Source organism: Solanum stenotomum, chromosome 3 (assembly GCF_019186545.1).
Source record: "Solanum stenotomum isolate F172 chromosome 3, ASM1918654v1, whole genome shotgun sequence".
In the NCBI taxonomy this organism is placed as follows: Eukaryota; Viridiplantae; Streptophyta; class Magnoliopsida; order Solanales; family Solanaceae; genus Solanum; species Solanum stenotomum.
In genome coordinates, this window is record NC_064284.1 from 36,089,084 (window position 1) to 36,112,107 (window position 23,024).

General features: G+C 35.6%; 1 protein-coding gene across 3 annotated transcripts in view; it reads left to right on the forward strand.

Moving 5' to 3' along the window:
- Nucleotides 1-5,078: 5,078 nt before the first annotated feature.
- LOC125857430 (uncharacterized) overlaps nt 5,079-23,024 on the forward strand; it is a 30,089-nt gene continuing 12,143 nt past the window's right edge. For all 3 annotated transcript variants that reach the window (XM_049537017.1, XM_049537018.1, XM_049537019.1), the window contains exons 1-13: nt 5,079-5,342; nt 5,420-5,520; nt 6,648-6,858; nt 11,995-12,076; nt 13,045-13,342; nt 14,168-14,270; nt 14,364-14,500; nt 16,405-16,578; nt 17,150-17,352; nt 17,441-17,584; nt 21,469-21,557; nt 21,844-21,991; nt 22,098-22,147. In XM_049537017.1, the coding sequence (XP_049392974.1) occupies nt 5,183-5,342; nt 5,420-5,520; nt 6,648-6,858; nt 11,995-12,076; nt 13,045-13,342; nt 14,168-14,270; nt 14,364-14,500; nt 16,405-16,578; nt 17,150-17,352; nt 17,441-17,584; nt 21,469-21,557; nt 21,844-21,991; nt 22,098-22,147 (1,900 nt within the window). In that variant the 5' untranslated portion in view covers nt 5,079-5,182. The remainder of the gene's footprint in view (nt 5,343-5,419; nt 5,521-6,647; nt 6,859-11,994; nt 12,077-13,044; nt 13,343-14,167; nt 14,271-14,363; nt 14,501-16,404; nt 16,579-17,149; nt 17,353-17,440; nt 17,585-21,468; nt 21,558-21,843; nt 21,992-22,097; nt 22,148-23,024) is intronic.

Consider the following 23,024-nt stretch of genomic DNA (forward strand, 5'->3'; position numbering starts at 1 on the left):
GGTGACCCCAGACTTAGTGAAATTTTAAAGGTTAAAGTTGGTTTATACGATTGGCATGTATGGACCATAGGAAGACCAACGAGCCGTACATGGGTTACATCAAAGATAGGTGATTTTTAAGGTCCATGTACTTGGTCTACAGTTGACCGGTACGGATCATAGAAAGTTCTACGGCCCGTAAGCCTGAACAGTAGGTCGAGTCGACAGTTATTTTTAAGGGGCTTTTGAGTCCTTTTTCTAATTGTTGTAACCCTGTACTACATCATTTTACCCCTAAATCTAAGCCTTATAAATACCCTTCACCCTTAGAAATTTCCCCTAATTTATTCATTCTCTCAAATTCCTAAAGTCTCCAAAAATCTTCTCTCTAGATCAAGGAAGAAGAAGCTAGGGTTCTTCAAGTTCAAGTCTCCTTTCTTCATCATTGATTAGGAATTCAATCAAGGTATGTGGGGAGTTCATCAATTGGTTCCAATCACCCATTGAGTCCCCAAAGTTTCTTCAATTCTCCAATTCAATTTCCCAAAATTAATTAGGTTTTCATTCAATTCCTCATGGGTTCTACTTGTATGGATTCAATTGCCTTATTATAATCTTATTTTGATGATTTGTACTTAATTACTTGATCTTCAATTAATTCCATGTGAATCCATGCATTGATCTATGAATTTTGACTATGAACCCTAACTTACATGAATTTATGAAGAAGCTTGAATCTATAAATGTATTTTTATGAAATCATGCCTATTTTCATGAAATCAATCTATATGACTTAAGTAAGCTTATATAAGAAGGTATCTATATATGATCTATGAAGCTTGGCCACATGACATGAATGTCATCTAGATTTTTCCTCAATGCTTTTGGGCTACTTTCCTAAATTAGGTCTTGATTAGTATGATATTCGGATATGCCATCAATGATTATAGATCACGCTTTCAAAACTATTTCCATTAGTATTATGCATTTCTAGCATGAAGTTAATGAATATGGGCCTTAAAAATCTATTATGAAAAGATCATGGATGGTGAAAGGTTTTCTCACTCATGGCCTAAGGAGCTACCCTATGATGTTTCTAGCTTGGATTAGTATATAAATTGTACTTATCCATGGATGATAAAAATGAATATGATTAATGACTATTCCGTGGGATTTATGTTTAGCATTGAGTGGACTAGCGGCAATTACCCATGTCCTATAACTATGTGTCACCATAGGATGATTGTCTCATAAATACACTAGCTAGTGGATCCACCTTAGCCTAAGATTATGGTTCTTACCTTGGCAAGTAAGGACACCCCTTTTCGGTGTGGGGCAGACACTGGATTTCATGTTATAGCTCGCATGGTCTATATCAGTTAATGGTAAACTTTCCACAAAATGAACTAAGTTAATTATTAATGTTTTATGAAGCTTCCTTTATGATTTAAAGATGAATTGACCATGTTCATAAATTATGAATCTTCTTAAATGATTTTACTATGTTTTAACTTGGTCATGCATTTCATGTTTTCGATTATGTCCCCTTACGATTACGTCTCATATTTTATTGCATTCCCCTCATACTTAGTACGTTCCATGTACTAATGCATACTTGTGCCTACATTATTTCATTCATATAGGGATTGATGACTCTTTTCCCTCTGTTCGTGGCTAGTTGATTATATTAGAAACTTTGAAGATTGGTGAGTCCTCATGTTTCGAGGACCGAGACTCTCTTATTGGTTTTATGTCGTTTTCATTTCGGATGTTGTATGTGATGTATGAGTTACGTCCCAATCACTTCTTTGATGTAATAGATGGCGGCTTTGAGACTTATGTTTTAGTCTTCTGCTTTTGTCAAACTCTTTTGTACAAAATCTTATCTTTTAAACTCTTAACTTTTATTATCTTGTATTATGTATGCTAAGTGGCTTGTGTAGGGTCTCTTGGGATGTTATACCCCATGTCACGTCTAGGGTGTACTTTTGGTCGTGACAATACCTAAATTCCTCCTTAGGAATTAGTCTATATAGGTACAAGAGCTTCTAAGATAGAATAACATATGAATAAAATAAGACACAACTTCAACCACAAGGGAATAAGAGTAGAAACTGTCGGAGATCATCATCGTCTTCACCTATGAAACATCACTGATTTCTACAACCAACCTATGCCAAGTGAATTAGCAAGAGTAGTATCATTACAAATAACACGTATTGATAGACATCATCGATTGATCCAAATCCACCAGATAATATGAAGTAGACATTAAGAAAAAACATGCAATATGAAGGTTACACCACCCCAAGTCTTTATCCATATGCTTTTACCATCCCAGGTATAATACTCATAAACTAATACACTTTGATTCCAACTTCCTACCTCATTTCACTGCCAACACTAATATTTAAACAGTCGACCCTCTTGCCACTTTATGGCTTCCCAATCCTACCTTTTATGCCACCTATAACTTCCCAAGCCTACATGTTATGTCATCCTCATATTAGATCATCACCTAACCCTTCTATCACATATAGATTTTTCGAATACAAGACCATAACCAATTTTGTTAACCAATCTACCACTCTTCCTCAAATTCTCATGCCAACACCCTAACCCTTGACTCATTATAGTAAACCACATGTAAGACTCTTACTAAATCACCTTGAATCAAATCCCTCTTATCATATATGTTCTAAACACTAAACAACTACAATCAATTTCAACATTTAAATTATGCATCAGACCCCAGTCATCCACCTAATCTAGTAACCACAACTTAGCAAAACAGATAACATACAATTATAATTACATGTATAACATAGCTCTGACTCTCAATCCTCACTCTGAGTTGATATGCATAATTAACATGAACAACCTCAACACAACAAGTCATACCTTATTCATCACACCTTTCAAGTAACTCATACCATCAAAGATCCCTAAAACATCATCCACAATGTTTAACATACAAATCTGGTTTACAGAAGAACCATCCCAACATTTAAACACAAACCCAACCACTCATGAACCAATGGTTTACCCATAACGACCCAAAGGGGTCGTTACATAATCAGTACATGCTTGTTGGTAAGTAATTCTATGTTGCATTCTCCCTTTAACTCCAATTGCTTTGAGATTAATCTTTAAAGATCTTGAATGTCCAACCATCATTAGAAAATATTTTCAATCACTGCATATAGTAAGATCCCGTTCACGATCATTGTTTGACTTTTTCATGTTTCCAGATTACTCTAGGTTCTCCATAAAGCTATGATATAAATTTTAATGAATTGGTTTGATGTTTGCGGGCATGAATTTAACAATATTCGCATATGTCATGGTAGACAGACTTGTTAATGGTTGACCAACCTCCGTGGGAGTCTGGCTAGTACCCGTGGTGGCCAATGCAATCAAAAAAAGTAGGCAAAAATTTAGTGTTTTGGCAGCATAAAGTTAGAGCTAGAAGAATTCGTTTTTTTAAAAATTAATTTATCTCACTTCTTTCTTTTTATTTTTTCTTCTCATGCTCGAGGAATCCAATAATAAACCTCTTTTTAAAAATTCTTTTGAAAATTTTGTTTGGTGATGGAATGGGAGGATTAGTTGAAACGAGAAAATCTTAATCATGTCCTTAAGGGTCTGCTTGGAAAGCCCTGGTAATTGAAATTGGTGTAATTACTAGGGTGGTAATTACCAGCCTAGTAATTACACAACCTAGTAATTATGCTGACTTGTTTGTTTGTCACAGTAAATTACAAATGTACTGTTTGGTTGCACAAGTGTAATCATAAGGTTATAAATGATACTAAATTAAATTTATTTAAGATAAGTGTTGTCTATTAAAAATATATTAATCAACAAACATATGTTCTTAACTAATATAAAAAAAAATTAATTTATATTTTTTAAATTAGTATATTTTAATTAAAATAATAATAAAAACTAATATTACAAGATTTCTATGAACATCATAAAATACACGTTTGACAAAAAGATTAATACCATAAATATAAAATCACAAATTATGAAATATTTGACAAAAATATAATCTATCAAGTCTAACTAAAAAATAAATGACTTGCAATGTGAAATATCAAATCACCACTACTAAAACAAATGAAACTGAAAATATAACATAAGTTCTAGATTCAAAAGAAAAATAATAATATAATACTTTTATGTCAAATTTCAACATAATGTACATAAATATGATTTAAAAGAAAAGGAAAACGTAAACCTATAACCTTATTCAACAATGAATTCCACTTTGATTTAAAAACTAGAATACTAACCAAATTATGTTAATGAAAAAAATAAACATAGAATAAATCAATAAAATAGATAATACGAAAAATCGCAAGAAGTAAAGGTTGAGAATGAGAAGGAAATGAAATATAAATAATATAAATATATATATAAAATTTTAGAATAATAAAAATAAAAAAGAATTTAAAATAATAGAAATAAAAATAAATTTAAACAAAAAAATAAAAATAGAAATAAAAAAATTAAAAAGGTAATCAACTTGTTATTACATCATGTAATTACCAGCAATTCACAGTTGTTGTCTGCGAAGTGGAGAGTGTAATTACTCTTGCCAATTACATGCTGGCCAAGTAATTACATGATCAACCAAATATGACAGATAGTGTAATTACACCCAATTAGACCAAATCCAATAACCAAGGTGACTTTCCAAACAAACCCTACGAGATTACTAAGTAATAAGAAACTCAGTTCCTACTATTTGTTTGAGATATGTATAACTTTTTTTTACCAAAAGAAGAGTTAGTTTCATTTTTGGTTCTTATTCGATTGAAGAAGTAAGACATGATTTGTATGACATTAAAAAAAATCTAATTCCAAAAATAAGATTAAAATTATTTGGAAGGAAAAATTAAATAAATACACATTAAATAAGTATGATTTTAGAATTGATTTTAGTAATATGAGTATTTTTTTACTTTTACAGAATGAGACATTTGAACAAAAATAAAAAAGGAGTGACTAATTTAAATATAATTAACATTAAACTCTCCTCAGGTTTCATTTTATATACATTAATAACACCCCGTCCCAAGTGCTTTACAATTTATTATTATTTCACCCATTCCGTTGGCTTCTGTATAATTTGTCCAACAACTCATTGAATTCTCCAAGCAAAGGGTTCCAATCACTTGTGAATTCAACCCTAGCAATGGAAGAAGATGAACAAAGACAACAAGTGTCAGAGTCGAATTCAATGACTTCTGCAACTCTGGGTCGTGTTATGAACACATTGCTTACTTGTAAGCCTAAGAAGCTTCAGGAAACCATTTCTCATCTTGAACCTTCTCCAAAAATCGCACCTATTGGTGGTAAGTTCTAACTTGTACGTTATAATTGATCGAGTTTTGGTTCTCCAGATGAATTTTTTTTTATATTTTTTTGCCAGTTTCTTTGGTACAGTCTTTATGGTTCCTTTCCAAGTATGTGAAGGATGCTGCTGAAAAGGAGTCGAATTTGGACCAAGTTCTTGTTCCTATGATTCAACATGTAAGAACCAAACAGCTCTTTTTGTTTGTTGAAGTTTTCAGGTTTCCCTAATAAATTGTTTTATAGGGTTTAACTTCAATTTAGTCCATAAAATGAAGGGTTTATTGTGAACCTGTTCCCAGGATGTTGTATATTAAGAGAAGGGAAAAAACTTGAATCTCTTTGATATTGATTAGTTTAATACTCCCATCTTCCTGTCATATTTATCACTTTAGCGTTTCAAGAGTTGAGCATATTAAAGTCTACCCATGTTGGAGCATTTACCATTGGTCCATCATTTTCAGCCTCGACTCTTGTTAAAGCTAAATGATAAAAGTTATGGGATAAAAGAGTATATGTACTCCCTACTTCCTGGTCTATATGATGGTTTGTGAATGGATGGATGTTAGTTGAAGAAAAAGTAAGTAATAATTGAAAAGTTAGTTTGATAGAAAAAATATTACATCACAGTTTGGAATTTTGAAATTTGAATAAATTTCAATTTAAATTCTTGAAAATAGTGAAATGGTGTTACAGAATGGTTTCAAACATTTTGGAATATTCTGAAAAAGTTAACTGTTATAGAAATTGGGGGAAGACGGAGCGTTCAATTAGGACTTAATTTCAAATTTGTACACACTACACAGTAATAGAGTGTTTACCGTGAATAATCAGCAAGAAGCTCTTTCTTGCAGAAGTTAAAGGTCAATATTATTTCTCATCATGACTATGTAAGATGGGTTAGCTGCTTTAGTGCCCATGTGCATTAAGTTAGTCTTGAGTGACTAACATCATTCATGAAATGCTTGAAATATCCACACTGCATCATGTGCGTGAGCCACAAAACCACTTAACATTTTTGGTTTATCACATGACTTTTTTTGTTCTATTGAGAGAATGTTGTTACCATAGAACTACTTTTGTTGTACATGGAAAAGGCTTTGGAGATGGAGGTGAATAAAAAATTGCTCAGCTTAAATTCTTAACTAATGGCCTGTTCTCTTTTCCTAGCTTATGTTCTAGCATTTGTCATCAACTATTAGCATATGCTCAAGCTTTTCTATTTTTGGGCTCAAAAGCCTGTTACATGTATTTTTACCTGTTCCCGCTGCTGCTTTTTTAATCATCATTGATAAAACTTTTGCCAGTCATTGAGATTCACGGGGTCAAAACATGGCAACCAAGTGATGATACTTCTCAATTGGCTTTTTGAGGACGAAATAAGTTTCCAGGCTCTAGCAAATGATCTAAAATCCATTTTATCAAGGAAAGAGGATCGTTATATATCCCTTGGTTGGTGTACCCTTGCACGAAGTCTTATTGAATTTGAGGTTACTATGGACAAGCTCGTTACACGTGGTAAGTAGAGCTTTCTAAATTCTGTTTCTGTTTAAACCCCACAGCATTTGTCTTTCATTTTAAATTGGAGTATACATATGCGATCCACATCTTTCGCTGATCTGTAATTTCTCATGACCCTTTCTGCAAGAGAAATCCAAATGCCAATTTCCAAATTAAGTTGACTGTAAAATTATGCTGGTAATGGTTGTACTGTATGCTTACATTTAATCAAGTTGCAATGCTGGTTCAAGTCTGTTACTTATGTAGCTGTTTGTTTTTTCTTTTGACTATATGTCTCGAGGACCCTTTATGCTCTCAGTGCACTTCAAAAGTTTGAGCTGACTTCTTAGCGGTTTCTGTCTTCAAGTGTAAAAGAAATAGCTTGTATTAAAAGCTACAATTGTTTCAGGGGGAGAAGTGGTATTCAAAACATCCTTAAGTATTTGTTTCATTCCTTGGCAGCTACCTTACCCGAGGATCAAACTTACCAGAATTCTCAATTGAAGTAGTTGATCTAACACAGTAATGACCATAAGCAGTGCTTCTTCCCCCCTCTGTATAGTTATAATAGAGGGCAAACTAGCATTAGCAAGGCAAATTTACTTGAAGCAATAACTCTTAGGGGTCATTTGGTAGGATGTATTAGAGAATTTAATACATGTATTAGTTATGGTATTATTTAATCCTTTTTTGATAGGATTTTTAGTCTATGTATAACTAGTACATGTATTAGTTATACACCCTATAATACTATTATAGGGTGTATAACTAATGCATAGCAAACCATGGTATTAGCAACACACAAGTTATTAACACATCAATAAGCATGGGTAAAGATAGAACTGGCCTTAATACACCAAACCAATAATGGATAGGAAATAGTTCAAGCATAACTAATCCCAACATTACTAATAAACCCTATTCAGTCCTATTCTTAGACACTCTACCAAATGCTACCTAAGGGTGGGAGTGAATGCACCATTGGGGGATGGGGCACAAAGGCTAAAAGAAGTAACGTGCGAAGGGCACTCCTTAAACTGCTTTATCGTTGAAGATGAAGATGAGGGAAGACCAGGAATAACATGATTAGTAACCTCTTGCAACATTCTTCCTGTATAGTAGGAAATAATACTAGAAAAAGAGAATTCCTTTTGGTTAAGACAAAGATTAATGGTTAAAAAGATTCATGGGTTGAAGCAAAAGGAGCTCAGATCATTGGGTTTTGTGCCTTGTTTCTAAGATCTGGTGAATAGCTTTCATATTCCCTCGGGCTTTCATTGAGATAGAGGGGCAGTCTTAATTCATCAACCAAAGATGAAAGTAAGAGAGGCAGTTCTTAAGATTCTTTGACCCCAAAAGCCCAACAATTGGCCACTCGGCACCGTCGGATCAGTAAGGCCGACTTTCGTCCCTGCTCAACTGGTGGGTCTTGCAGTTAAGCTCCCTTCTGCCTTTGCACTTGAGGACCAGTCTCTGTCCGGCCTGAGGAAACCAAGCCCAAGGGTCCATTAGGATTACTTGGAGGCTACCCTAAAACCCTAATTCATGCCTATATAAAAGGGCTAAATATTCTCTTTGGAGGCATCTTGAATATTCCATAACATCTTGGAAGATTCACAAGGAGATCAAGACATTGACTACATTGTCTTTCTCAAATTTCTTCACACAAACAATTTTATGTATGAAATTGGAAGAAGAATTGTTGTTTTCAAGCATGAATTGGGTCCAAGATTCAGGCTAAAATCTTCTATTTTCTCGAATGCAATTAGCTCTGGTACCTAACTTGAGGGTGGGAATTGTCTTATATTAGGGTAGGGGGCAGTCCGAGGTGGGAAGGGCCGGGGGATTGAATTTTTGATAATCAATAAGTAGTGTAGGCTTTTTTTTTTTTTTTAAGACAAAATAAGTAGCATAGGCTTTGATAGGTTTGCAATAGCGATTCTTACCAACTATCTTAGCGACCTCTATCCAGTGCAGCTACTTCGTCGCCTTACTGTGCTACGAGAGAGGCTCTGTTTGTTCCTCTATGCTCGCTTACGCTACAAAGTAATTGAAAGGAGAAAGACGGCTAAACTTTGTGTTAAGCAAGCTATATGACCAGTTTACCTAGTTTGGGCCTTGGGATAGGGGCTGCTAGAGTCAGTTCCTTAGGTCTGTCTACAAAAAGTTGTAGCCTTAAAAGTTGCTCGAGTTAGGGCTGAGTAAAGTAGTATGCGAAGGAGGAGATTAAACAAACACAGGGAGATACGCAAGCCAGGAAGATTCTTCTATAGGGTATTGGACCCAATGTACAGGATAAAATCCTTTCTTGCAGCACTACAAATCAAATATGGGATACTCTTCAATCTAACTATGAAGAAAGCCCAAGAACCTATGCTGAGAAGGGAAAAGATAGATGATTCATGGCAAACAAGGAAAAATCAGACTTCGAAGAAAGCATGACAGTAATGGCACAATTTGACTCTGAAGACGAGGATGATAACATTGATACAAACTTTACTGAAATGAAGGATGTTATTCACATCTATTCCAGGAAAAAAACTAGAGTGCGTGACTCACATTGACATTAATACCTTCAAAAGTCTACACATTGAAAAGAAAAACTGGATGAATACGTATGTCACCCTTGAGATGGAAATCAAAAACTTGGGAGAGTGTAAAGAGAACTTGGAAAATATGAATGAGTACCTCAAGAACATCGTTCTGAGCAAAGGATACCATGGGTTAGAAGCTTAGAAAGATAAACTCCTAGCTGCATCTACAAAGGGGAATGATTAGGTTGAAGATATTCAAGAGAATCTTGAAAAAATGCGAGGAATTGTCAAAACAGATTTCCATAGAGAATGAAAGGAACATGGTTCTTCAAGAAGAATTAGAAAGGGCTACAAATGAAGTGAAGAGAGCACTTGGATGGAACAGGTCCTCAGAAGCACTAATATCTCTACAGGAAAACCACTGCAACACATACAAGGATTTGGATACAAAAAGAGAAAGACCCCATACAATCTCAAGAGTATATATGTCTCTATCCCATATAATCAACTACACACTAACTGTGGAAACAATGGACATTTCAAGGACTCATGCATAGCCAAATTAAGAGCAATTGATAGGAACATACATTTTTTTTGTTAAAGAGGCATCGAAGGAACTAGGTCCTTCCCTAATAAATGCAAATCTATCAGGATGGACTTGAAGGCATTCAACCTATCCCTTTTCTGGACAAAGCAACCCAAGCATCCTGGGTTCCTAGATACAACATTTGATCCGGTTAAAAGGGCTGTAATGAGAGGAAGCTAGAACATATGTGAATGAATTAGACACATGTCAAGTAGAAGGGAGAAAAAAATCCTCACTTAAGCCTAGTACAGAAGGATTATGGGATGTGTTCTGAATAAAACTATCCCACTCCCATGGAGCAAAAATTAATGAATCTTGACAAAGATATATCACAGGATCACAACAAAGGAGCCTTGATCTGTCATCCCAGATACTGTATACTGTTGCTGGGAACCTGGTTCTTGGAAGGGAGGAGGCTTGTACAACCTTTTCTTGGAAGGGAGGTGGGCAGCGCAAGAGAGTTGACGAAACTGATATCATATCTCCTCTGAAGAACCAATAGAAGAGTCCTAAAACACACAGAAAACTAGGGCATGGAACTCCTCTCTGAGTCGAAATGGAAGACCAAGGTAGGACGAAGCAAGAGTATGTGTAGAGGTCTTATCGCATGACAAAGAAAAGAGTAATATTTCCTCCTTCTGAAAGCTCATGAAGAGGGAGTGTGGGATACATAAAAGCTTTGAAGAATCCCACTCCCATGTGTTGAAGATGAGAAGACCAGCAGATGAAGAGTGCCACAAAAATATGATGGAAGAAGCAGGTTCCAAGGTACTGCAGAACTAAGGAACCTGGTTCTCTGATGACCTGAGCACAGAGATGACAACAGTCTGGTTCTAAAATTGTCAAAATCCAGGGAAAGTTAAATACAAGAAGGGAAGAAGAGTGTGGAAAGACAGAAGAGCCTACAAAAGACAATAGCCAAGATCCACACAGATATATGGCTACAAATTGAATTATAAACTTCTTAAGAACCTAGGTGAAAGAACTGGTTCTCTAGAAGATGAAGATGATGTGCAGATCAAGAAGAGAAGTATCAATGAACCAAGTACCTCAAGCAAATGACAAGGAAGGGTTTATGATTGACAACATGATTGAGGTACAGTTCATCAGAAGATCAGCAATGAACCTGGTACCTCAATTACAAATTTAAAATTTTCAACTAATTAGTAAGGTAGGGGTAAGGCTGCATACACACCACCCTCCTCAGACCCCACTTGTGAGATACACCGGGTATATTGTTGTTGTACAATTTTAAAATTTTCAACTAATTGACGTGAATGTAATCTTAAATTCAAGATTCTTTTTTGTTTTTAAAATGATAATAGGATATATAAATGAGATGTGAAAGCATTTTTCAATATGAAATGTTTCCTCTGATGAATAGAGTAGGAGTATGTTTAACAAAGAAATAAGCAAAGTTTCAAGTAGTTTATGTTTGATAAATGGAATGAAATCTGAAGCTTTTGAATATAATTACCACAAATTCTTAACCCTCCTTGAAGGTTGGGAGTGTAATTGCACTCCTTCAATTACAGTCAATTCTGCACTAGCCAAATTATTACTTGGCCAGACAAAGTGGCAAACAAGTCAAACTGTGTAATTATTCTTAATTACACTAATACACTCGTTCAATTCCCATGGGGCTTTCAAAACACACCTGAAGTTCCTTCTGTGGCCACCCCAAAATGTTTCAGGTTCCCTCAAAATGAAGTTCTTTCCTTTTTGTGCTCCCTTGAAATCTTCGTAAGGTGACAAATCACGCTTATTTGTAAGAACTTTCAAACTTGTCATATTGCCCCTTTCTGGGTACACATAGTAGAAATTTACATCAATTATCAGTTCTATCGTAGCTGCCCCGATCAAACTAAGTCAATGAAATTGGGATATCATTGAGGTCTTATTTGCTCTGTGGGAATGGAGAATGGGAGTATCCTATTGCTCTGTGGTCCATTGGAACCTGTTGCCCACTGTCTGAGCAGATAATTTTTAAGCTTGTTAATTTTTAGTTTACAGAGTTTTTTGTTTTTAATACAGGGGTTCGATGTAGATACGATGCACTTCTGAAGATTTTCTGCACATGTATGTCCCATCTTGTGTCTATTGTATATGACGGAAGGTGTGTGTATTTCCTTTCTTTCTTCCTTTCGTGTTGCCTGTCATTTCCTCTTTTCCTTTTTATTAGATGCTCATCTGTTACTGGTTGCTCAATGTTGCTAACGTTTACAGAAAAGTAAAAAATCTCATTGCTACTATTGAAAACTGAATGGGAGGTAGCGTGCCCCATGAATTAATCTAGGAGCGCGCAAGCTGGCCCAGAAACTATAATTATGGAAAAAAAAACTGAATTTGAAAATCTTTCTTCTACCAAACAAAAGAGTGTAGTGCCTCACATACCTTTTAAACTTGTGTTAGCTCTAAACTTTATGGTCGATGCATGATATAAAGCTCATGTCAAAGTTTTTTTTATATATATCTTAAGGAGTATAAGGCAGAACTACAAAAAAATTCTGGATGGCAGTCTTATCGTTTAACTTTGAGTTGTTTGAGAAATGTCATAATTTGAGAATGCATACCTATACTCGAAAACCCAAATAAAGAAAAATGCATGTATATATTAACTAGGGGAAATTGAATTGTTTCTGGGTAACTTCATTCAACTTTTGCTGTCGGAAGCTATATTTCCACAACCACTTGAGGGAGCTTAGACTGTGCTTCTGAAACACACAGTATTTTTTTTAATTTTTTTTTTGAAACTGGTAAATGTGTATTCCTCAGCATTAAGGGCATGCTGGACACCATCAAAAAGTGTTAGATGAAAAAAAAAAGCAGCAACTAGAAAGCAAGATACTTACAGAGATCTTAATAAATCTACAAACTGATCTATATCCTCTAAACCTACTTCTTTACACCAAAAGTAGAAAGATATTATACAATTCCATTTAACTTTCTGGATGGAATTGGATCTATCTTCATAACACCTCCCATTTCTCTCTCTCCAAACTGTCCACCAGATGCATTTTTGTTGACCTACTTTACATTTTTAACAAAGGCACATGCCTAAGTTTGCTTCTTTCAAATTTGTAGCACAGTGCAGGGGGAATTTGAGTTGCCAACTCGCCTTTCAGTGGCTGCTGCTGATCTAGTTCTCTCTCTTACAGAGGCATTAGCAAGAACTAATTCAGTGTTCAACTGCTCAGATGACAAGCGTAAGGCAGCTGCTACTGGTGAAAGAAATCTCCCGGTCATGTTGTTACCTTCTACACCGACTAAGAAGAAAGTGAACAACATCAGTAAATCCTCAGATTATGAAGGCATGGAAATGAAGTTGCTACTTTGGGACCATTTGGATAACCTCATAATTCTTGTAGAGAGACTTACAGCTGTATGTTCCATAACTTGTTTTATCTAGTCAGTGCTACTTCATTAGACGTCAGATTTGAATATCCTTTACTATCCAGTTTGGCCATGAATTTTATTTCATTTTTTCAACTTAAATTTGAAATATTATTTGCAAATCAACGTATGTTCTATGATTTGATCCATCATTTCAGCTTCAACTTTTTTCCAATTAAATTCATTTCCAAATTCAACTGCAAATGCTCTTTTCTTTTTTAACTTCAACCAAGTATTGTCCAAACGCCTAATAAATGCAGCTAAGATATACATCGGAGGACAGAGAGAGGGAAAGATATATATATATATATATTAAAAACTTACTGGCAAAACATCTTCTAGTGTACCTATTCTGATTAAGGATTAGTTATAATCTCAAATAAGTACGTCTCTCATTTCGTGTTCATCCAAAACTTAAAAAAACGAAATTTTGGTTTCTACTTCTCTGTCCAGCCAGTTCTCAGTAATCTATGAGTCAAGTATTTTACAATATTTTTGAAAAAAATTTGGTGTAACCAATTGATGTCAATTTTTGTTGGTACCCAGGTTCTGTGAGTAAAAAATCTGTTTCTGTCAGACTAAATAGTTGGTCAGATGAAAAGTTCTATGTGCAAAATATTTCTTGCTTAAATCTGGTAAATCAGAACGCACTACGATGTGATTATAGATATCTTGATAGATAATAAATGTAATTCAAAAGGGTTGCTGTAATGTTTCTTATAGATTATTTTCTTGACCTTGTTGAGAAGTGGGAAATCTAAAAAGCCACTTGTCAAATGCTTCAATTTTCACATATAGAGTTGTTGACGTGCAGTGGAGCAGAAAAAGCAGGCCTTTGCATGCAAAGGCATTAGAGAGAGTTTGTAAGTGGTTGCGGGGGATGCAGGAAAATTATATTCACGAACAAACCAAGGCAGGTTTTACAGTTTTCATCCTTTTCAGTTTCTAGATCATCTATTATAGCACTTTTGTTTTGTTCATCATGCGCCATGTATCATTACTTTAGACAGATTCAGAAATGCTGAAGAGAGGGGTGTTACTTCTCTCCTCTTGTTGGAAACATTATGGCATGTTGTTGCACTTGGAAGATAACAAATTCCCTCAGCAATATACAGAATTATTGGAGCAGTACTTATCCGGGATTCAGGTTTGCTATACTATCACCACATGAAGTCCTTTGCCTTTCGTTCTTTCCTCTTGCATTTGGTCTCTTTGGCCTAAACATTTATATATTTCAGTGTTTAGTGTATAGGCATTTCATTGTTTTTGTTCTAAATTGTTGTTTCTTTTTTTTTTTTGTTGAAATGGGTTTTAAATAATTCTAGTGGTTGAAATTATGGCCTATTCAACACCCAACGGTGTGGCCTAACAGTTGATGAAGTGGGTGAAGCCTTGGAGACTAGAGTTCAAATCCCAACACAAACAAAAAATATAGGGATTTCTTCCCATCTAAGCGTTGGTGGACAAAGTTACCAGGTACGAGTGCTGGTGGGAGGTAGCAGGTACTCAGTGTAATAGTCGAGGTGTGTGTAAGTTGGTCCGGACGCCACCATTGTAAAAAATAAAGTAAAATAAAGAAAATGTCCTATTCACTTGATGAATAAATTTATCTAGAAGACTTAATTTCAAAAAAATAAATTTATCTAGAAGACTTAATTTCAAAAAAATAGATTTATCTAGAAGACTTGGATTGTTGAGTATTAATTTACAGATGTCCTATCTTAAATAGTTTTGGAGGACAAAGTTGCCAGTTTGTAAAAACTTGTCTAGAGTACAACTTCAATCTGCCACTAAAATATGTGGGACATTTAGGACTTCTTTACTCAGTTTAAACACAAGAGACTGGCAAACTGACTCAGTAGTACTTTTGTTGTTGTGATGATTCATGTATTTGAAGAAACTGAATTTCTGGAAAGTCTATTCATTTATAGATTCTCCAAGCTCTCAATTTATTCAACAAAAAATACAAGACTAGTCCATTTTAAAAAAAGGAAGCTAGTGCAACATTTTAGCAGACATTTTTCCAAGTAGTGAAGTAGGTTTTTGGTCATCAGTAGTCAACATATTTATGAATTAAGATTTAACCTGGTCATGCCACCTCAGTCACATATATTCCATCTTTGTAGCAACTTTTTTCATCCTTTTCAAACTATAGTTTTAACTCATAAATGTGTGCCGTAAGCTACTCTCATTCTCTGACATATCTTCTCCAAATTCATTGTCTCTTTGCCTGTCAGTACCACTACTTCGCTACTTTTGCCTCTCTATCTCCATCTCTCCAGAATATCTAGCAGTTGGAATTTCCCTTCCTTACTTTGTCTCTCATAATCATCTAAATAGTGATTACACCTACAACCATAACATTCTGGTGGTGAGGGTTTGCTCTGACCTTCTGAAGGTTAGATTTTTTGTTATATGCTTGAAGTTTTATGGTTAGGACTGCTTGCAATTGAATCTGTCTTTCAAGTCTGAGGTTGAATGGTTTGCTCTTAACTTTCTGAAGGTAGATTTTTTACTATATGCTTGAAGATTTATGGTTAGGGCTGCTTGCAATCGAATCTGAATGTCTTTTTTTCTTTCAAGTTTGAGGTTTGACTCTTCCTTTTACTTAATTCTGATGCATCACACTAGTTCTAAAATTTGGATTTGTTCTGAAAGTTCAGTGAGATAAAACTGTATTTCAAAAGACCATATGATCAAAGAGTTTCGGTTTGGAAGCTGAACTAGTTTAAATGGTTTGTATTGGGAGAACTAGAAATTTTAGTTTACCAGCTGAATAGCCAGTTGGTAACTGAATTGACAGTTTGAATGCCCATAGATAAGTTGTTCTGGTCCTACTTAATGGGTGCTTCTTTTGTTTTGGTGATCACCTTTGATAAAACGACTCTTGAACTAACACAAAGAAGATAAAAATGACATAAAAGTTTCCTTTTAAGTGTCCTGACTCTTGACTTAGTTGCTCTTTTTTTTATATATCAGAGTATGTGAATTCTCTTTTTCTTATGTCCTTCCTCTCTATTTTACTCCAGATTTAAGGAAAAAAACTTGCAGTTTTATGCAGATAATTATGCTGAAGAGTCTCCTAGAAACAAAGAAAGTGGAAGAGAGACCATCATATTTTTCCTGAATTGCCTTGCCCTTCTGTTGGGCCGTCTACATGGAAAGCAGTTTGAAACTACCATTGAGGAATATGGATCTCGGCTATCTGAAGCTATCATATCTCAGGTAGAATTACATGACTCATATAAAAGTTTGCAGCCTTTGGTTGTGAAAAGATTAAGATCTCTCGGAGATTCTGGAGCAATTGCTTTGGTGAAGTACTCCCTCTGTTTCAATTTGCACGTCTTACTTATCATTATAGTCCATTTAAAAAAGAATGCCTCTTTTTATTCGCATCTCTTTAATTTCAATTTTCCACATGGCATGTTTAAAACCGCAAGATTAAAGGACATTTTGGTACATTCTACATATTTTTAGTTTAAGACCACAAGAGTCAAAGTCTTCTTTACTTTTCTAAACTTTGTGCCAAATCAAAACCAGACAAATAAAGTGAAACAGAGGGAGTAACTTTCTTTAGTAAGATGATGGTTCTTAGTTATGCGGTCGGGAGAAATACATCAAGTTGCTTGTCTAACCATCAGAGAACTAGCATATTTCTGGTGTTATAGTATTTGAATTAAACATTTCTGAATTCTGGTTGTTGAATTTACTATAAGTAATTTTCTCTTTTTTTTGGTTGAATTTACGGTTTTTTCTCTGATGCTGGTAACTTACATTATTTTTTTGTATATTGAAGCTTAATAGTGTGGATGATGAAGTAATTGACAGTTCACTCTGCATCTTCAAAGCTGTCATCTTTAGGACAAATAGTAGTTTGTCTAAACATTCTGCAGACATTAGACAGATTAATGTTCTACTGCCAATGTTACTAGACCTTTTGGATGAACGAGACAGTGCAGCAAAAGCTGTTATAAAGCTTTTGGCTGAGTATTGCTCCATGTATGTTTATATTGTAATGTAAACTGGTTTTAAGCTTTCCAAATGTATTTTCGGGGTTAAATAGAAATGTCAATTGTTGCTTTGCCAGATCCTCAGATACTCAGTGCTTGGGAGAAATTCTCAAGCGTCTTATTTCCGGGAATGTTTCACAGAAAAGAAATGCTGTTGACTTCATTTCAGATCTTATCCATATGTCTATGCAATCAGATACCGTGCTTCCTCCTCCTATCTGGTATGATGTTGCTTTGTATCGTTGGCTTTTAGTTATTAACATTGCTTCACCTTTTAGCACCTTATACAATGTCCAAGAAATACAATTACAACATAGGAACCTGAGAACCCTTTTTTTTTTTAAACTGGTAAATGTGTATTCCTCAGCATTAAGGACATGCTGGACACCATCAAAAAGTGTTAGATAAAAAAAAAACAGCAACTAAAAAACAAGATACTTACAGAGATCTTAATAAATCTACAAACTGATCTATATCCTCTAAACCTACTTCTTTACACCAAAAGTAGAAAGATATTATACAATTCCATTTAACTTTCTGGATGAAATTGGATCTATCTTCATAACACCTCCCATTTCTCTCTCTCCAAACTGTCCACCAGATGCATTGTGGGATGATCCTCCACCACTTCTTTTGACTTTTGCTGCCACCTCTTTTCATCCAGCAACTAAGCAAATCTGCAATATGCTCCGGCATAGTCCAGCTTGTCTTTGTTATGTTGAGAAATAGAGACCAAAGTTGTGCTGTAAAGGTGCAGTGCAAAATAGATGACTGTTTGTTTCATTTGTCTCATTGCATAAGAAGCACCTGGAAACTATGATGACCCCTTTCTTCTTCAAAACTTCTTGTGTCAGGCATGTTCTTTTAACCACCAGCCAAGTAAAGCATTTTACCTTGGTTGGGGATGGACTATTCCATAAGTTTCTCCATATTTTTGGTTGCCCTCTACACTGTACCCTTTCTTCCATTTTATAAACCCTTTTAACAGAGAATTGCCCATCAATATTGTGTTTCCATCTTAATGTATCTGGTTCAGCAGTAGTGCCATTGAAATCATCAATCCTATTTAGCAAATTGGCTTCTCTATCGATCTCCCAATCATTTAGCAATCTCCTGAAGAATAAGTTCCATCCCTGTGCACTCCACATATCATAAATGGTGCCATCTGGGTTGTTGCTTAGAATAAATAGGTCTGGAAAAATCTCCATTAATGGGCTTTGCTTCTTCCAAGCATCCTTCCAGAACTTTATTCTTTTCCCATCTCCAACTCTCTTCTGCAAGTTCCCTTCCAGTTTGGGCCATAGAGCTCTAATGGTCTTCCAAACTCCAACTCCATAAGTATCAGTGCTCACATTGGTACACCAAGGGTTGAGTTCACCAAACTTGTGTCTAATTACCTCCCTCCATAATGCATGATCCTCCCTATTGTATCTCCAGAGCCATTTCATCAATAAACTATTGTTCTGTGCTCTCAGATTTCTGATGCCCAAGCCACCTTGTTCTCTACTGTGCATTGTTGTCTGCCAATTGACTAGTTTATATCCTTTGCCCTCTTTACAACCATGCCACAGAAAATCCCTCCTAAGTCTGTCCAGCTTTTTCGCAACTTTGGGAGGTATGGGAAATAGAGACATTACATACGTAGGAAGTGCATCAAGAACAGAGTTGATAAGGATGAGCCTCCCACCTAGTGATATGTACTGTGCCTTCCACCTAGCCAATCTTTTTTCAGTTTTCTCTAATATTCCATCCCAAATTTCCCCTGCTTTGTGTTCACTGCCCAGAGGCATACCAAGGTATGTAGTTGGCATATTTTCAACTTTGCACCCTAAAATGATTGCCAGATCTTGGATATTTGGCACCTCTTTTATCGGGAACAAACTGGTTTTTCCCCAGTTAACTGTCAAGCTAGAAGAAGCTTCAAAAATAGTCAAAATCATTCTGATGTAACCTATTTGTTCAACCTTTGGCTCACAAAATATCACAGTGTCATCTGCATACTGTAGGTGACATACCTCCATTATTTCCCCTCTGCTATTTCCTATCTTAAACCCTTTAATCCATCTATTTTGTAATGCTATCCTCATCATGCTATCAAATCCCACCATTGCTAGTATAAACAGGAAAGGAGACAGAGGGTCACCTTGTCTAAGACCCCTTTCAGAACCAAAAAAACCTACAGGTTCACCATTCACCGAAACAGAGAACTTGACAGTTTTAATGCAAAAGTCAATCCATTTCAACCATTTCTCACCAAAGCCCATTTGACTGAGAGTATTTAACAAGAATCTCCAGTTGACATGATCATAGGCTTTTTCTATGTCTAGCTTACACATGACACCTGCTTCTGCCCCTTTTAAGTCTCGAGTCCACACACTCACTAGCAATCAGGGCTGCATCCATGATCTGTCTTCCTTTTATAAATGCCATTTGATGCTTGTTAACTAAATTGTTGACCACCTTCTTGAGTCTTTCAGCCAGTATCTTTGTCACAATCTTATATATTCCACCTATGAGACTTATAGGTCTGAAATCTTTCAACTCTGAAGCTCCAACCTTCTTTGGGAGCAAGGCTATGAATGTTGCATTGAGGCTTTTCTCAAACTTCTGATATTCATAAAAATATTGGAGAGTCTTCAGGATGTCCTTCTTTATAAATTCCCAGAAAGCCAAATAAAAGGACATAGGGAATCCATCCGGCCCTGGTGCCTTCTCCATAGCATACAATTTAATGCCTTCTAAGATTTCATCCTCTTCAAATTGTCTTTGTAGCTCCTCCTGTTCTTCTGCAGATATCCTTGTGGCTTCATGTAACACTAATTCTGGCCTCCACTCTTCTGCCTCCTTATACAGGTTCTTGTAGTAATTTTGAATAGCTTCTTTGATCTCTGCATCTGTCACCTCCATATCATCCACCTTCAAGTTATCTATGGAGTTTACCCTTTTGTGAGCTGTAGCTATCCTATGGAAGTATTTTGTATTTTTGTCTCCCTGTTTCAACCATTGTATTCTTGATCTTTGTCTCCAAGCTATCTCCTCATTTCTTGCAACTTCTTCAAACTCTAAAGCCAAGTTTGATTTTTGCATTGCCTCATCATCTGTGAGAGCTCTTTGTTCCTGGATTGCTTCCAAAGCTGAAAGCTGGTTTAAAATGTCACCCTTTCTTTGTTTCCAGTTGCCCCTGTTGTTTCTACTCCACTCTTTTAACTTTTCTTTTAGCATATTCAGTTTCTCAGCTAAAATCAGGAACCTGAGAACCCTTACTGAACTGCTAGGTCAAAGTGTTGGCTCAAAAAAAGGAGATGCAACAATGAGTCAACTAGGGAGGTGAATTTAGAAGTCTCCTTATAGGGAGATTTTTCAACCTGTTGGGAGTATGCTAAAGTGCTTAGATTGAGTCATACAGGACCACTTTATTTAGAGCTTTTTGTAGAAGAGTTATCTATTGGACCGACATACTCAATGCCCAACTTTGTTACCTTCTTCTTAGAAGGTTCTCCGGGTCTGAACATTTAATTGGAAGCTTCAAGGCATTGGGAGGAGTAGCTCTGTGCAATTATAAACTCCTTTCAATGCCTTTATGTTCCTGATGTGGGGCAATATGTAACTTAATACGTGTCCTCATGTGTATTGCCGGATTCTTAGTTCATATATGGACCTAATATGGACTTACAAGTGTGAAACTGTACTTACAATATGTTGGCACAAATACCATGTAAAAATCTTAGGAAAATTGATTAGCGTAGCTCCATTATAAACCCCTTTGAATAACTTATATATATATATATATATGAGAGAGAGAGAGAGAGAGAGAGACCATATGTAATTCAAAAGAAGGTATATTTACTCAAATTATCATCATTCTGATTTTCTCCTGAAAGAAATAACTGATGTGGGAAGCTTTCCCTGATTGAATAGTACATGAATATGAGGTCAACACGAAACCCCTAAAGGAACAGTAGGTGCACAGATAAATCACTGCACATTCAACTATTCCAAAATTACTGTCCCTTTTGCAAAATGCTCCTATATCAGAATATCTTTTTACTTTTTCCTCAAATTTAGTTAACAGAATAATTAGCACTTCTCTTTGCAAAATTCGCAGGCAGCATTTATCATGCCACCTATTGGAGTTTCTCCAAGATGAACAAATGGTAATTAGTACACAGGCTTCCAGTTTGATTCCTTTAATAGGTAAGGCTCCACCTTTTGGCTTTTAGCTCAGTTGTCTTTGTAGTGCAATGGTATGTTATGGAAGATGCTTTACTGTGATGCATAACTTTTGGAAAGTTCTTCTTCATTTTCTTGGTCTTATATGAATATCCCACTTCTGTTGTGTTTAATGTCCGACCAGGTCTCTCTTTTCCTTATTTCAATTTGGAACTACCATCTATAGAGAAAGCATTTAAGCTGGCTTCTTCTGTTTGGCATCCAAACAACAGTGGCTGACTACTCAATGACTTTTTGTTTACTGCTGCAGACCCTTCATTTACTTTGCCTGCACTAGTTTGTCTTATTTACTCGCCACTTGAAAGAGTACACTCATTGGCAAGTGGCACACTCATTGCGTTATTGAAGAATTACAAGCATAATCCTGATGTTATATGCCTGCTGCTCGACTGTCTGAGGTATAATGAAATACTTTTGATTGTTGATGACAAAAGTTTAAGTGAGAAGCATGAAACAGGAGTAATTTTGCACTCTCTTTATGTAACTTCTTATTTGTCTGTGCAGCAAACACTCAGAGAACCCAGACATATGTGATGCTGCTGATGGTGTAGAAGGTGTGTTCAGTTTTTTCCTTTAAGCTGCTCTGGAGATGGTTGGGAGTGCACAGCTAGTGAATATTAAAATAGTTCACCACATCATGAAATTTGAGATCAGATTTAAATCCCACAGGCCGATAATGGTCATCTGTAACAGTCATAGAGAATAAATGAGGAAAAAAGTTGATTCTGACTAGGAACTCAGTTAATTGAGAAATCACATTTTCGCTGGTATCCTTTAGCCTAAAAGATATTTATCTCCTCAAAAGTTCTCTGCTTAAAGTAACTTCTTGTAATGGATACCTTTGTAATCGTGACAGAGTAACTTGAAGCTCTTGGTGGCGGGTTTGTTAATGAGTGCATTTAGTGAAAAGTTCCTATTTTAGAATTGTTATTTTGGGTGCTATTTTTTCCTGGTTGCTTGATATTTATGGTTTTTCATACTTCCCTTAATGTCTTGGAAATGTAAGTAATTTGTGTATTTTGAACAAAAAAGGTGCTTTTTGGGGGTTCATTTTGCAGATGGGATTTTATATACCAGTGCATCCCCCAAGGTTATACTCGTGTATGAACATCACAGTATAGTGAAGTTTGAATACTGTGAAGTACTTAAAAGATTCAAAGTTTTGTTGCAAGCCTTGGTGCTACATTTTGCTCATTTGAGGTGATCATTACTTTGAGTAGAAAGATTATAAGAAATTTGACTGACTAAATCATTACCAAAATAACTTGCCTCGGACGGGTGTTTTCTCGGGTATTTTTGCAGTTAATGATTATGGGCTGTTGTGTGCATCACTTTTACATGTAAAGTGCAATTGGGAGGCTCTAGGTAGATAGTGTTTTCCTTCATTGTAATTACATTTTATCCTCTATGTGCAATCCTCTTCTTTTCCAT